Source organism: Larus michahellis, chromosome 2, assembly GCF_964199755.1.
Source record: "Larus michahellis chromosome 2, bLarMic1.1, whole genome shotgun sequence".
NCBI classification, from domain to species: Eukaryota; Metazoa; Chordata; class Aves; order Charadriiformes; family Laridae; genus Larus; species Larus michahellis.
In genome coordinates, this window is record NC_133897.1 from 133,062,742 (window position 1) to 133,079,726 (window position 16,985).

The 16,985-nt window shown below is 40.8% G+C and overlaps 2 protein-coding genes across 6 annotated transcripts in view; one reads left to right on the plus strand and one right to left on the minus strand.

Moving 5' to 3' along the window:
* Nucleotides 1-3,998, plus strand: part of SULF1 (sulfatase 1) — a 154,522-nt gene extending 150,524 nt beyond the window's left edge. For all 4 annotated transcript variants that reach the window (XM_074577243.1, XM_074577241.1, XM_074577242.1 and 1 more), the window contains one exon: nt 1,573-3,998. In XM_074577243.1, coding sequence (XP_074433344.1) covers nt 1,573-1,603 — 31 coding nt within the window. In that variant the 3' untranslated portion in view covers nt 1,604-3,998. The remainder of the gene's footprint in view (nt 1-1,572) is intronic.
* Nucleotides 3,999-8,008: 4,010 nt separating this feature from the next.
* SLCO5A1 (solute carrier organic anion transporter family member 5A1) overlaps nt 8,009-16,985 on the minus strand; it is an 86,488-nt gene continuing 77,511 nt past the window's right edge. For both annotated transcript variants that reach the window (XM_074577245.1, XM_074577246.1), the window contains one exon: nt 8,009-16,299. In XM_074577245.1, the coding sequence (XP_074433346.1) occupies nt 15,854-16,299 (446 nt within the window). In that variant the 3' untranslated portion in view covers nt 8,009-15,853. The remainder of the gene's footprint in view (nt 16,300-16,985) is intronic.

Below are 16,985 nucleotides of genomic sequence, written 5' to 3' on the forward strand. Positions count from 1 at the left end.
GAAGAAATATAAATTAAGATCAAAGACTTAGATGTTTCCAAGTAAGGGAAGCGGTTGTCCTCTGGTGGGAGCAGAATAAAGCCCCTCATCATAGGAAAATCTCAGGCTTTTTTGTGACCATAATGGTATTTTTCTGACTTTCCATATGATGGACTAAATATTGGAGAAATTCTTTGTACCGTGAAATCCCAAGCTAGTAAAGAAGCAAAGAATATAAGCTATGATAGATACAAGTTGTTTCACTTGAACAATGAGAAAGGCCATGTTAAAATGCAAACAAATTAATGGAGATGCCAGGAACCCATTGCAGGGCTGAAGGGTTCGATACAGATAAACATTTGTGCTCAGTTCATGCTGTTGGACTGTTGCCACTTGAACTTCCAAGGTAATTACTACTAGCCTACCTGCCTGTACAATTTTCAGAAAGAGAGTAAGTCATCTCAGTGAACTAATTACTAAATATTGCCTACAGCATCGTTTGCAAGGACAAATTTGCCACTTTGCCTGACAGGCTTTTGCATTACCTGATTATTTTTTCCTTGTAGTCCACTTTGTTGATAAAATCTTTGGACTGAACACAGTCTGCACAATGAATTAAATAAAATAGTGGTGTTCAGTGTTACTTGTCAATGTAAAATTTCACACTACATTTGATAATCTGGGTCACTATAGCCACTGTTGTGACTTTTAAAAATCTTTTGGAAATGGGTTTCCTTCATGTCTGATTTTTCTGGCTATAATCAATACAAAACGCAGCTCCATTGCTACTTATAGGCTTATATGTATGCCCTTTATTCAAACTTATTATTTGATAAAGCTGTTAGAAATTTTCTTTGAAAGCTTTTTTAAGTAAAAAAAAATCAAAACCTTTAGGAGGTTCTATATCTATGTATATTTTAACACTATTTTACAGAGCGGTGCAGTCCTATAAATTAATTCACACCAAGCTTTTACAGCTTTTATTTCTCCTAATTGCTCCATGTAAATTAAAATGAGTGTTTACAAAGTAAATAAAATACTACCTTTGGCTATCATTTATTAAATAAAATGTGTCTGGTTGGTTTGTAGACCATATGTCTTGAGCTACCCAGACACCAAATTCCTGTGGCTGTTGTTGAAATTCAGGTCACTAATGGCTTTCAGAGTTAGTCCTATTTTTTATTCTTAGCCATTGTTCATTTATTCCATATTTTGGTGGAGTGTTCAGGAAAGGCGAATGGAATATTTGTGTATTGAAGCACCTTTCCTGGTCTTGAAAAATCAGAGGAAAGATTTATCTCTGTTTGTCATCACAAAGCCCCATTTAGATTAGATTTTGCTCTTTTTTACTCAGTCCAAGGATGTTGCAGAAGACAGGGAGTTTCTTGCTGTGTGTTCAGCAGGAGCTGTGAACACACCCCTGAGGCCAGAATCATTAACGCGATAACAGGAGATGTGGAGCGTCTTACATTTTGAGTTACACGTGTTATGAATAGTGGTGCTTTCAAGCAAATTGCAGTAGAAACACATGGAAGCTTAGCTTGCACATTTAAGCTGGTGTTCACCATTAGGCTTTATTCTCTCTTTCAACAGAGGACAGTTATGGGATGGATGGGAAGGCTAACCTGCCCAGTTTCACTGGTGACATCGACTGGGAAGGACTGGAAGACTTGTACAGTGTGAATGAAAGTGTATATGAATACAGATACAACTATAGACTTAGTCTGGCTGACTGGACTAATTACTTGAAGGATGTAGATAGAATGTTTGCACTGCTGAACAGTTACTACCAGCAAAATAAAACAGACAAGGGTAACATTGCTCAAAGCAATGGGGATGGGGACGAATCATCCACGCCTTTTGCCTTGGTGGAAATGGCCTCTGCTGAAGAGTCGAGCGGCTTGCCTGCGGAAGAGTTGCAGCTTATCGTGCCAACGGACTTCGCGGCCCTCGCTTTGAGCACGGTGAATTTAAGTCAGGAGAGGAAACTTGAATTAAACAATGATATTCCTGAGAAAAGTAGTTCGAATGACGCACACTGGAGAAATAATCATCAAGCTGAAAATTGGATGGAGGATAAAGAATCGGACCGTTTTGATATGGATTTCAGTGGAAACGGTTTGATAGAGTTGGAGTCCCGGCATAGCTTCATGCTACAACCCATCAGCATTCCTCAAAAAGACACTCATCGGGACAGTGACGCTGTGGAAGATATATTTGAAGATCAAATATATCTTCCCGTGAGGTCCGATGAACCCCTCGTTCATCAGGCTGTAAACATATCCATTAGGGATTCATCTATCGGTACCCAGAAAACAGGAACTTCCTTAAAAAAAACGGAAGAGAGTCTTGCAGGGGAAACTTCACAAATCCTAAATGTAGAAGGCAGTGCCTCAGCTCCACTCTCCTCGGATTAGATCAAGTTGTAAACCATTAAATAAGTTCTCCTTTTTCTTATTAGCAAACTAATAAAGGTAATCCTGACAGCTGACATTCCATGTTTATTGTAGATATGTTTTGCAGCTAAAATGAGCCCCGTTCAGTATTTGTCTGTGTGCATTTGTTTTATTCACACGCACATATTTTCACAGTAATTCTCCCCACTGGGAAGCAAGATTTCCAGTTTTTGATGAAAAGAAACAGTGTTAACTTTCAAATGCAGTAGCACATTCTCCGAAAGCTAAAAATTATTCCTGTGAAAAGGATGTTCAAGTTACTTTCTCTGTTTCCAAGTGATCCCACCATGAATGAATGTTTCAGTCCACCCAATCTGTCCGCATACTGTCTTTTTCATAAATTATTTTAACCACTGGAAATTCCTAATGTCACGCTTTCGAGTAAAATGCACTTTTAAAACCTGTATGCCATACCATTTATGAATCTAATGCCTTACGTGTTCTTAGTTTGCTCATTGTCTCATGTAATTGTGAAACCAATAAATAGTTTGACAGGAAAGAGGTAATCAGCATGGATTGTGGAAACAGACTCTGAATATTATTTTAGCAAAAATATTGCATGTTTTTGTTACTTTGATTTAACCAAATTTACTCTCAGAAAGGTATGGCTAATGATTGTTAACTGTAGGAGGATTTGTTTAAACTGGATTGTTTCCCTATATGTTGATATTGTCAGTATTAAAAATCCATGAGGTTTTTTGACTTTTTTTTTTTTTCCTTGCTGATACTGGTAGAAAGGTTTACATCAATACATATATGCTTTTGTCGCCACATCTGATTTTTATTATCCCAAACAGTATCTTAAAAGCATTACTAGAATTCTGAGACTTAAATTCTTTTTGTTTTGTTTTGAACAGGCCTTAAAGGGAATGATAAAATCCTGTTAGATTTACATTGCTCTAGATACAAAAGGCACATGAGGTAAAAAATAGTAGTTTAGATAATTTTTGTTGTTGTATTCTAAATTTTTTCTTGAACTTTACCAAACATTAAATTTTATAAAGTATAATAAGAAAAGGAGTTTGAAAATCTGTTTTACTTGAACTTAGTATCTTCCCTTGCTTGTTTATAAATTTCTAAACAATTAGTACTACAACAACAACAAAAGAGAATTATCTCAAACAGATGTAACTCCATAGCGTCCAATTCATGGGTGTGTTTCCTATCTGTTACATGTTATTTAGCGTAGTGAGTACTTTTTGGCTATTGCAAGCACTGCAGGTTAAACCTACATTCATTGCATTGTATTTTAAGTTGAAACTTTTTAAAAAGGAGATTCTTTTAGTAGGATTTTAATAATTTTAAGAAGCAGTCTTTTTGATGGACTCTGTACATATGTTAAAACTACTAGCTCTTTACCTGATGTATGTGTTACGGGCTGATTGATAGAAAAACGTATTTATGGTCATGAATGATGCTATTTGTACATAGGTTTTAAGTTACTAGGATACAGACTGTGTTTTTAAATCTTGTATAATATTTCTGTGATACTTTTATAGAACAATTCTGGCTTCGGGAAAGTCTAGAAGCAATATTTCTTGAAATAAAAAGTGTTTTACTTTACCTGCTTCAGAGAAGTCCAGATGATCCAGTTTTCCTGCTGATTAAGATTAATTTTTAAATTGTGTTAAAAGTTTCATTTATAAGAATCCATCCACATTTACAACAACGGGTACCAAAATAACACACTGCATTCCGTTAGTTATAAATTATTCCTGGAGATTGCGAATAACGTATATTTTTTGTTTGAGACATGCTGTGATTTTTTTTTTTTTTTTAATTTTCAGTTCATCTGATCCTTTTTTCTCTTGAAGTCAATGCACTGAGCTGCAGAACGGGTGGCTCCCCGAAGTAAAGCGATGTTACATGGTGCCACCCCCTGCTTTGCTGCTTTCCCTCCTCCCTGCAGAGCTCTCCCTCTGACAGCAAAGCGCAGCAGACCAGACACACGCCAGGGCTTAACGAGAATGGACCACAGATCTCTAGTTGGGAGGAGTAACTCCTCGCACAAATCCTCACAAAAGGGGATTTAGATTTCAAGGTAAACTCTCTTTTACTTGCGCTCTGTGTTTCTTTGGTGGCCTATGAATAAGATTAGCTTCATAAGCTAAAATCAGCCTCTGGAGCTATGCTTCTTGAATTCTCCTTTCTTCCATACAGTCCTTGGAGAGGCTGATGCTCCTGCAGATATGAAGTTACAGGTGATCATTGTAGGAATCAGGAAAGGGGATCAATGGTTAACCTAAGTGTCCAAAAATCAGTCATTGCACTGCTAGATAGACCTCTGAGAGGTGCCTACCCCTGGGCTACCAAGAAGATTAGGGGACTGGAACATCTCTCTTATGAAAAAAGGCTGAGGGATTTGGGTCTTTTTAGTCTGGAAAAAAGACGACTGGAGGGGGATCTGATCAATGCTTATAAATACTTAAAGGGTGGGTGTCAGGAAGATGGGGCCAGGCTCTTTTCAGTGGTGCCCAGTGACAGGACAAGGGGTAACGGGCACAAACACGAAAATAGGAATTTCCATCCCAACATAAGTAGGAACTTCTTTGAGGGTGGCAGAGCACTAGAACAGGCTGCCCAGAGAGGTGGTGGAGTCCGTCTCTGGGGACATTCAAAACCCATCCAGATGCATTCCTGTGCAACCTGCTCTGGCAGGGGGGTTGGACTAGATGATCTCCAGAGGTCCCTTCTAACCCCTACCATTCTGTGATTCTATGAAAGCACACTGGCAAAGACAGGTTGTATTTCAAAACAGGGTGCTGAGCAGGCTGAGCCATCAAGTTTGGGAGGACTTTAAGGACAAAGGCAAGTTGAAGCAAGGTCCCATACAACTACTTCACTCATATCTTTGTGCAGGGAATTATCCAGCACCATTCTTTAAAAGAGCCAAGCAAGACGCGTTCTTCTCTCTTAACACTTGGGTGAGAAGGGAATGGTGCAATAGTATGGTCCACCTGTTTGCCCCACTTGACCTTCCTCCTTACATGACAGCTTGAAGTACTCACTCAGGAAGTGGAAGAGTTTGCATCCTCCTCAGCTTGAAAGTGGTCAACCTTTCTTCTTCCAGGACAGTGCCCTGTCCTTCAAACTATCAGATAGTTTAGGTGGGAGCCTTTTTTACAGCTCTCTTATAGGAGTGCGGCGGAAAAAAAATTTAAAAGGGACTTATTCTGTAGCTAAGAGGTACAAGGAGCAATGAACTCTGATCCTTGCTCTCTGGCAACATGCATCAAATATTAAACCGTGAGCAGAGCATGGTGTGACTGTCAGGAAGATCTTACAGGCGTCGAGCAATTGCAGGCTTGGGATGCCTAAATCTGACTTCATGAACAAGCGCTCCTCACGGCAGACAAACAGAGGCTTGAGAGGAAGACCTTCTTTGCTTTTTCTGATCTGCGAAATAATGGCAGGTGTGTCTTTTTTGAAAGGCAGTACATAGTTATCTACTTTCTGAAGAGGGCCTGCAGCTTGCACATCTTTGGGAGGTGTCAACATTATTTGGAATGCTTCCACTAGGATTTAAAACAAGGCTGCCAGTACTGCCCTCAGACCCTTGGACTGTGTGAGACACTTTCTGAGACCTCTTACCACCTTAAAGACCTCAGGAAAAGCAAAGATAGGTAACACTTCATTTCCAGAACTTCAGACACAAGTTAATTGCTGTTATGGGTAAGTAAAACCTCTTGGTCCTGAAGTGTTAATGCACGCAAACAGCTGGGAAAAAAAAATAAAAATCTCTTGGGTAACATTTGGATCATAGCATCATTCTGGAATTCAGGTTTATTTAACAGCTGAGTGAAGGGTTTTTCAGAGTGCAGGCCTGAGCACAGGCAGCCCCCACCCTCCCCACCAAAATCCCTTTAGATGCCTGAAGCTGTCGATGCTGGCAGTCACTGAATCACAATGGAAGAGGATGTGTGTGGTGAAACAGTTGGGGCTGAGAAGCCAAGAACTGCAGCAGCCCAGTTCAGGGAGGATTTGCCCAGGACTGGTCTTGAGGCCTGAGGACCTGTGGGTGGCTGGTGACCACTAGTTGTGATGCTGTAATAAAACTTCCTCTTTTAGTTTCAGCAAAAAAAGCAATCTGGTTTGTGTGCTCTGACACCACTTTGCAGTGAGAACCAATGTGCAGTAATTGCAAGAGGGAGAGTAATTTCAAAAATGTCCCACCTAAAGGGATGCGGTCACAGCCTGAGCCACCTTGGAGCTGCCTGGGGTAATTCTGCTCCCGATCTGGCAGCAGATGTCAGTGCAGAGCCACACAACAGGGCCTCTCCTTGTCCCCTGCACCACCCTCCTGTGCTTCTAACCCCTTCCAAGGTAGTTCATTTATTCCATTTTCAACTAGAAACAATATGCTTGATGTGCTGGAAATCTGATGATCATTTCACCCACAGCACATTCCTCAGTTTAACAGTTCTAGACTTGGATACCGGTGACATTCAGGGGGATCTGCAAGACACCTCTTTTGTGTGGTTATATGTATTGGAAATGAAAATGGAGAAGTCTTACTTTGAACATGGAAGTCAGAGAGGATCTGGACCCCATAGATTTCTCTGCTGTCCAAGACACTGTAGCTCCTCCCTGGTTGTGCACATCGGCTGAAGCTGCGCTGCTGGCCAAGGACTTGAATCTGCCGGGTGCTGTGCACAGCACCGCAGCTCCTGACTGCGGTCTGAAACCAAATGCACTTAGATACCTCAGAAAGACAAGCTGCATTCTGAATCAATGCGAATTCACCTACAACTTGGAAGAAAAGTTTTGTATTCACAGTACACCAAGCAGTGAGAAGGTTTCATAGAAACAAGCCACAGCTCATCCAGCCGTGAAACATGCACTACAGGTCAAAACATTTTCACTGTGAAGGCTCAATAATGAAAACACGTCTAGAAAAATCAACCTGCTGTTCTTTTGATCTTGGAAGACCAGGCTGCCTTGGGACAGAATTTCCACCCATGGATACATCTATACTTTCAAATAAAAGTGAGTCCAGAGAGTGGAAAATCTAGCTCCAAAACCAAATTGTATGAACACCCACACTGCTAGACCAGGCTGGCCCCATCCACATTATGTAGCATTTAGCCCTGGGTCTCCCCTTGGTTTTATGCTGATGTTCCTATGGACCCAAAATGTAATTTCCAATTGTTTTAATTTTAAAATGTCTGTGTTGAAACCACTAGAGCTCTTACGGCGTGATACTGCAGTGTGTACTGCAGCCCCTGTGGTGTTGCATGAGGACACGGGGGGTCCCTCACCACCCTCTGGTTTTGCACGGCTGCAGGAATGGGGGGAACCAAACCTGTGGCACAGTCATTCTCCACAAACTGCATGGAGGTAGTTTGTTGGCCTGGCCCATCTCAGGGCCAAGGAGTGAACTAAGCGCTAAGCAGTGATGACCTCAGGAATCCGGTCCTTGGGTTCATGCCCTGGTGCTCTTTTATTGAGCAGCGTAGATGCACGTAGACTCGTACCCTATGTATTTTTTTGAACTGTCAATATCCATTTCAAACAAATTTGTATTTCTTAGCACATAACTAACATCAACCAAATTTAATGCTAAAGGAAGCTGTGGAATTTTACAGTTTATTTCTGCATGATCAATACTTAGTTGTGATGCCGTTGTCACAGAATTCAGTGGAAAGATTTGGTTTTGTCTGACTATGCACTAAAAGACAAAATACTTCATCACCTGATCCAGAATGATTGCTACCAACATACCTTTTTTGTAATTTTCTTTTTTTTTGTCAGAAATAAAACACACGGGATATGCTATTTTTTATTTCCAAATATCAAGTATTGAAGAGTTTGTTTTGTAAACACATGTTTACAACAGATGCTGACAACGGATTTCATTAAATGATGTGTTACACGGCTTTAAAATTATTCTAAGCTCTGCTGAGAAATAAATATCAATTAAAAAACCCCATAAGGAGCCTAATGTATGCAAAACAAACCGCATAAACCAATTAGTCTCTTTTTACCACAGCACAGCACCCACACACTCATACAGTCAGACATCCTCTACAAATTTCCTTAATACTCTACACATTTGCTTAATAATGAGTTTTTTTTAAAAAACTAAACAGTTACAGGCAGTGTGCCCACTCCATGCTCCTAACATATTACCCAGACCGTTGCTGTTCTGCTTAAAATTGTTTGGTAGAGGTATGCGCTGCAGCCAAGGGCAAATCTCCCGTTTGCTCAACTGGGGAAAAGAGCGGGTCTTCTTTGAGGAAAGGCTTCAGTCAACCGTGGATCACACTGACTCCAAATTCAGTTGGAGTCATCCGCAATTCATCCGAAACTCAGTTCCGGATGATTTTGTACCTTTTTTTTTTTTTATTTTGAAATGTCCCGCCATGTTTTCAAATATGGAGTTTGTTAAAGAGGTCACATTTCTGGCCTATCAGTCGGAGGTGTACCTCTCAGTGCTATTTAGGATACAGATGCCTCTTCCGCATAATCAGTCCAGACACAACACCACAAAATAATTACCCTTCAGAATTCAAATTGGAAGGGAAAAATTTTTGTCTTCAAGATTTTAAAACCAAACCCCTCTGTTTTAAATCATAGCTCACTAGAAAGTTGAACAAATTTGGCCTTTTCCATTGTTAGAGGTAGAATTTGATCTTATTCTACCCCTCTTTTTCTGGTATTCCATGGAAGAACATTAGTATTTCAGATCTGAATCTCAAATTAATTCACACGCTTATTAACGTGGCTTGGTTAAGGGGTCCCAGAATTTACTCCAGTGTTTCTTGTCGTTACTGTAGGATTTATTTTCAGTTTCTTCAGTTTTATTTCAGTAACATGCTACAGCAGGACGAATACATCCTACATGTATTTCTGTGGTCTGTATAGCTTTTACCTTAGCTGTCAGCGCTGGGCCAAATCCTATACTGCCTCCTGAAACGACTTTCCCACAGAAGAGCTAGGTAGGAATTGGCCCACCAGGAATTACAAACACTGTCTTTGCTGGAGCAGTCCAGACTTTAAGAACAAAAACACATGCAGTTGCATCATTGACATGCCTTGAATATGTCATTTAAGTCATAGTGAATACATCATAAAATACTTCAGTACCTATTAGCACCACAGCGTTGTTTAGTCATTTGTCCAAAGATTATCAAGCTGTCTCACCCTTCCTCGAGGTGAACAATGTTTTGGATGCTTTTTGTAGCCCTTCATGAATTCCACACCTTTTCACCTAATCTATATCATGAACAAAACGTTGTTACAGGATAACATTGTGACAACTGGTTTGAGATAGGAAAAATAAGAAAATACAGTACACACAACAGATAATATAATAACCGGAAGAGTAGAATGGAACCTGAATAAATAAGCATCTATTTCGTAACACTTAAAACCAAGAAAAGTTTGGAGCTACTTTGAACTTGCAGAGCTACGTCTGTGTTTAAGACAAAATAAAATAGCTTATCTAAAGTCTGAGGACTGGGGGTGTGTGTGTGCTAAAAACTACAGTTACTAACTGTAGTTAGTGTAATGGATATGACTATGGGACATGGATATTGTTAGCTGTCCTCCTTAATTTATGTAATATATTCTGTGGAAAGGATAGGGAAACTTTCCTTCCTGAGGATCAGGTAGGCTTCCAAACCTTTGGCCACATCATAACATGTACTAGCGATGTTCAGTGTAAAGACGATGAATCATGTGAACCCTGGACATACCTAGATCCGATACTGAAGGCGCCACATCTCTACTCTGTGACAATGTCTACATGTAACCTTTTTGAATTGTTATTTGTAAAACAAGACATTATAAGAAAAAAAGAAAGCCCTAATTCTATACCAAAGAATGAGTCTACCACCATGATGTCGACCGTCCATCTGCTAAGCACTCTAAAGGATAAAAATGTCTATAAAATCAAGTCCAATAGGTGAAGAACCTGAAGTGTGTTGATACAGATTGAATCTACAAGGGGCAAACACTCTGTCCAAAGCTATGCCAATTCGGATTGCAGTCCGGGTAAATCTCTGTTACCAGGCGTTTTAAGCTCCTGGAAAGCAACCGCAGCTGGATGGATTCAACTGGGGGAACCCAGACACTGCAGCGTGCAGCGTGGCATCTCCTATGCCATTACAAAGGACACATTATTGAGAAAACAGAAAAAGATAAACTTCTTTAGGAAATATTTTGTCTTTGATCTCTGAAAACAGCAGTTGTCACCAGTGACCAGAGTATAAAAGCTAAACAAGCACTTGATATCACTTAGTTCACACACGCTTGCTGAAGCACCAGCTTGTTAACGTAAAACCCAAGGTACTGGACCACTTCTTCAGCATCATCATCAGACCGATGAGGCTGAGAATCTGGCTCCAAAATTGCCGTAAGACACTTTGGACCTATTTATCATCAGTTTTATGTCAATATAACACGATGAAGAGCTGTGCTATTAGACACAAAGAAAGTGTAGTAAGGCAGCAATACTGCAGGCATCTGGGGGGAAAACCCGCAAGAACAGTACAGAAGGTGGTGAGCGCTCTCCCAGCCATGCTGGCTGGAGTTACACAGAGCAGGCAGTGCTCCGCTCCGTTTGTGCAGGATACTGAAAATTTGTCATCTGATCCTCTAGGTCCAAATTTTGTGAAAGGGCACAATCAGAACCTACAGCATTACTTGAGCAATTTAATTGGACTTAAGGTCAGGAAGATACCCTTGTTTAATTTATCTCCCCACATAATGCACAGATTTTCACCCCGAAATTAATAAAACAAGTGAATGGTGGAAAGAGCTAGAATGCATCTTTGAGCATGTCCAGAAAATATTTTGAATTCTATTTGAAAATTAAAGCTTTCCTCCATTGACAAATACATAAGCAGCCACACATGAATGCCACGGGGGAGTACTTGAGTGCTACTTTGTGCTATTCTGGTTACAATGATCCCTGACTCCGTGGTGAAAAAAACTCAGCATGGAAATTACTCTTGGGTAAAGGAACTCCTTTTTGAATGCAGATGGGATTTGGTCCAATACATGCATTATTTTTAAGTGTGTTACTTAAGTATATAAACTTACACACATATTTAAGTGTTCTGCTGGATCAGAGCCATAATGAATGAATAGTTAATGCTACAAATTAATAAGATATATTTAAAAAAAAAACAAACATATTTTTGAAAACACTATACTCAAGTGTTTGTAACTAATTTAGGGACTTTCAAACTTACTTTTCTAATACCTAGGAGGAGATTTGTGCCCCTGCTTCACTTACAGAATGGGAAGTTCTGAGGAACTGCAAGTTACTACCTGCACTTTTACAGATACAATGGCTGGTCAAAGAACTGAAAGTTTCCAATTAAATATAAATTGCACCACAATTTTCAACAGGTTTCTTTCAGCTGCTTGCACTACACTGAAAGGACATAAAACGCCACCAGTTCCAAATTGTACCATATTATATCCGGTACGTTCATGGGGAAAAAGAAGGACCAAAACCACAGGGCTTTTGCCTAGACTTAGAAATACAGAGTCCCACTCTCCAGATATTCCAGCCAAGACCACAACCCCCGAAAGCTCTACCATCTCCTGAGGGTGCTACACTCAAGCACTCAAGGACATGGCAATGCCCTTTCTGAAGTTTTCCCTTTTTAAGGAAACAGGGATAAGTGGGAGGCTAAGCAGGGACGATTACCTGTTCAGCCAAGTCCATATATTGAGCATATTTCTCATGTCCATCACTCTAAATCACGAATAAGCGGTGTAAGAGGATATCTGTCCTTGTGATGGCATGATGGCACTTTGTGGACTTGTAGTTAATTGTGGGGTGTTGCTGCTCCATATTGTCCCTGGCTGGTTAACTGCAGGTAGATGACTTGGGTTTGCTACCGATGGCAGCCTGTTGGTGAGCAGGACCCCTGCTTTACGTTTTCTTGTGGTCACTGATATCCAAACTTTAGTGTTTGGGGGTAAAAAGGGAAAGTGATGGAAATTACAAGTCAACAGAATTTTATATTCCCTGGTCAGAGGGTTTCACAGCAGAAGGCAGCATGGCCACCTTCACTGGGTGATAAAGCTCCTTCTTTCTCCTTGTGAGTTGACTTAGAACCACACGCCGATCATGACTGCCGCTAGGGATGGATGCACACAACTTCTCTGGCCATTTTGCTTCCTTCAGCAACGACCACCTCAGAAAATAGTGTTTGCTCAGCAGGCCTCAGTCCATATTTCAGTCAAGGTTGACAATGCTGAAATTGACTTCTTCAAGAAGTTAATGTGTTTCCCCTGCGTGCCATTATTGGCTTAGGCTGGTACAGCTTACTCACAATAAAGCCTCGTTCAGGAATCAATCAAAAACTGGCCAGAGTTTGGGGTTTCTTTCTTTCAGAGGATGCCAACTTAATAAGTGATTTTGTAGAAATATATTCACATTGTCAAAATAATCTATAATCAAAAAATACTAATGATTTTTTATGTTATGTTATGTTTTGTTTTGCATATAATTTTGAAAGGAAAGTTAAAAGGCTATTGAAAGTATGTAAACAAGGCTTTTTAAGTATTTCCGAAGTGAACACCTTTCCCTCCACATTCCAGTTTCTCAAATGTTTCAAAAAAATGAATGTTTTTCGAAGTGTGTCAGGATTTCCTAAAAAGCCCATTCCTAAAAAGGAATGGTCTCCATTCCCACAAGCTCTGAATTTCCGTGAAATCAGATGAGAAGTGGCAGCAGTTGCACATGTGTCACTTCTACCACTCTCATTCTCTGCCATCAGTGTCAGCTCCTGACAATCCTACAAACCTAATCTGCTCTCCCTTGTTATTCGCATGGAACAGAAGTGCACACGCGGCATGAAACAGAATAGATCAGGATAGATGATTCATTTCCAGCCTTTTACAATTCCCTAAATGCTCTGTTTCTGAGGTATTTGAAAAGATTGTCGTTCTTCATCTCATCCCATGCTGATTAAAATGGGTGTGTGACTAAAATGGATGGGTGACAGGCAATTGCAGCAATTACATTTTGTCCTACTACTTTGCCTCAATTTTTGACATGGTGCAAGAAGCATTTGAGACTGGAGCAAAAGGAGACACTTTTATCATCTATTTTGATCTCCTATGGCAAAAAAATATATGCCAAATACCTCTGAGCCAAAGAAATTTATTCCTTGGGATGAGAAGTCCAGAAGCTAACAGCTCAGCTGGCACAGGACTGAGGATGTGTTGTGCCTGGTGGCTTGATCCCAAAAAGCTATTAATATGTATCGAATAGCAGGAGGTGATTAAAACAATATTCCTCTACCTTGTAGTTTGGAGTAAAAGCATCTGAGTTTACAGCCACAGACAGTGGAAATCATTACAAGCCACACAAATGGACTGAGACGTTCTGAAATAAGCAGCCACCAATTCAAGCAGGGGAACCAGCCCAGTGGGTAGCCCCATGTGCCAGCCAGGGTGAGCCAGGAGATGAGGGAAGGCAGCCGGCAAAGGAGAAGGAGAGGGAAATCTACTCTTCCCAGGATAACGCAATGGATGCCAAGGAGAGTACTGTCTTTAATTTCAAGGACTTGGTTCCATATAATGTTTGTTCATTAATAAATGAAATCATTGCTAAATTAAAAAAGAAACTGGGAATAAGTCTGTTCGAAAATACGTAGAAGTTCTGCTCTCTTCTATTTATTTCACACAAGCCCCTCACATCACAAAATCCAAGCCTGCCTATCACTGTGTCCTCTTAAAAGACTTTTAATTTCCTAAACTTCTAAGACTTTCCCTGCAGGGCAAAATACAACTTTGACTTCCTAGTGTCCACCTGAATTCATTCTCTGCCCTTTGAGACATCATTAGTACATCATAAGCATGGCACCACAAAGCCTCCAGGGTAAGAAATGAGATGCCAACTACATTTGATTAGAAAGTCTCAGCATTTCCTGGGGAGAAAACACTACAGTAATTTGGAATAAGCAAAGGCCACATCATGTCCTGTGGGTCCACGCTTGCAGACAATTTCTGTTCTTAGCTCTTCCCCTGGAAGGGCAAAGGAGAGATGACCTGCCCTTCACCTTCAATGAAGCTTTCAATGAAGCTGAGAAAAGGAAAGGCAGCCACGTGTGGGACAAACCACGCAACTAGGACCTCCAAACCTGTCCCACCAGCCTGCCCAGCACCGGGCAGCGGGAGAGGCAGAAGAAACGAGAGAGACCCAGAGTTTGATCTGGTGTCCCCTCCCCAGCTGTCCTCGGTGGCAGGGAGCACAGCACCCCAGTGGTGCCAGGAGTGGAGGGGAAAGCCTCGTACCAGGCACGGCAGTGGGCAGGCTGCCTGCAGCCCACTTGAAGGGTCTCTCTGCTGATTCCTGCATTGGGCAGCGAATGGCACCCAGCCCCGCACTGTCGCCGGCTGCAAGGGGACCACCAGGTCCCAGGCGGCCGCTCAGACATGAAATGAGGCCATTAGATCTCCCTCGAGATTTGTTCACTGAAGCTGAACTAGACTGGCACGCATTTCTGAAGGACAGCCAATCTCTTCTTATTGAGCTATAATTGGTTATTTTTCTTCTTGAGGAAAAGTATGGATTTGGCGCCAGTAACGGCCACCCAAATAACATTACAGAAATATGCACATATCTGCTCTGGTATGGGTGCACGATTCTTTCATCTTAATGTTATTATAAATTAATACTGAATTTTTTTACTGTAAGCATTATACTTTCCTAGCCTGTGTACTTTGTGAAGAATGACTACATCCCATCAAATGAAAACTAATGCACATTTTGACAGGATAAAGATATTACGACTCAGCATTTGCAAACGTTACCTGATGCACAACTTTTGTATGGCTTAACGTGTTTTAACAGTACTTTAAACCTTCTGTTCTTTTTTAGTTTAATGCTTATGTCTGAAAGTAGCCCCTTTCAAATTCAGTTGCAGTAATGTCTTTAAAAGCAAACTTCAAACTTAATTCGCTGCACATACAATTATCCAAATAAGTTGCATAGTTTAAACAAGTTCAATTGTGCTTTGTAGCAGAACTCACAGTAATTACACATCTCTTAAAAATACGATTTGCGAATATAAAGTTGACAATACATTTAAGCATTTTTGTGACGTCTAGACATCAACGATATGAGTTTTTGTCACTCTTCCACTGACTTTTGCTGTTCATAATACCTCACCCTTACATTGTATTAGATCAGAGCATGGACATTTAACGGACACATCTGAAATAATTACAAACACAATTTTTAAAACTCCATTGTCGGGAGGAGAGAAATAAGAACTTGGGTTGGTTTGAGGTATCCAGCCCTCAGGAACATACTATGGTTGTTTGCATTAAGCTTTGTTGGTTTTATCATGTATTACATTTAGATTAAAAATAGAAGGCACAGGTGTTTTACAAGGCGCCGTAATTAAGTCAACCAACAAAACTAAGTATTACATTACCAAGCCAGGGGTCTATATCTCAGCAGTGACTTCTTCCAATGCATTTTCATTTGAGGAATTTATTGCTTCTGAAAAAGGGCCGGGGTACGTCTGTGCTACGCAGTTCATTCCTTGTGCCACACTGATGTCTCCTCGGGAACTGAAGGTAGGGCAGGATCTGGTCCGTGCATAGTTTTGTTGGGGTCCAACTTGCCCAACCATCTCACTCACAGTGTTCACCGGCGAAGCCCTCCATCTCTGTCTCTGCAGTTGCTCTTCTTTACACTTAATGGAATACCAGGCCAGGAAAATAAAAAAGAATCCCACAAACTTGAGAGCAGCTGCCAACCCAAAGTAGACAAAACGAAATGAGGTGACATCGTATTCCCAACAAGATCCTTGTACGCCACAATCCTGTTGCCAAAGCATGCACGTGGTGTCAATAACAGCCCCAAAATAAATTGGGGTGGGAATGTAAGCTGAAATAAAAAATAGCAACAGAAATAATACGTGTCAGCATATAGTGGAAAACTTCTAAAGAAACTATATGCCTCACACAAACAGGTCGAGAATTCTTCAGATTTCTACACTGCTATTCTCACATGAAATGTAAAATGTGGAAAGCTGGTCAGCTGATCTTTCCACCAACACTACTTATCCCACACACGAAACGTACCGCAAATGGGAAAGAATTCAAGCAAAGAAGACAGTGCAGCAGCACCTTACAACGGGTACTGCTTCAATCTGCCGTCCCCAGATAGCTCTTCTTGAACTATGTGTCCCCCCCAAAAAAAAATCCAATGTTGCTCTCAGGAAATAAAATACAGGAGAGGAACAAAATACAATGCTATCTCCAGAGCATTACTTGCTGAACGTCAATTACTCACGAGTTGGGAAAGGGCGGCGGTTACTCCTTTAGACTAAGGAGAAAAAGCCCCAAAGATGGCAAAATGTTTCTCTTACTGCAGATGGACGGAAGCGGTAAAACCACTAAAATTGTACATTTTCTTTTGAATAGATCTTCCTCAGAAACAGACTTTAACTTCTACGGCTGCTAAAAATGCAGCCAGACCACTGAATGCTCCTGCTTTCTCCAGAAATACAGCACCTTTAAGATAAGTCAGAAACACCCTTCCTCAAAGAAAACTTCCAGATGCAGCTACAC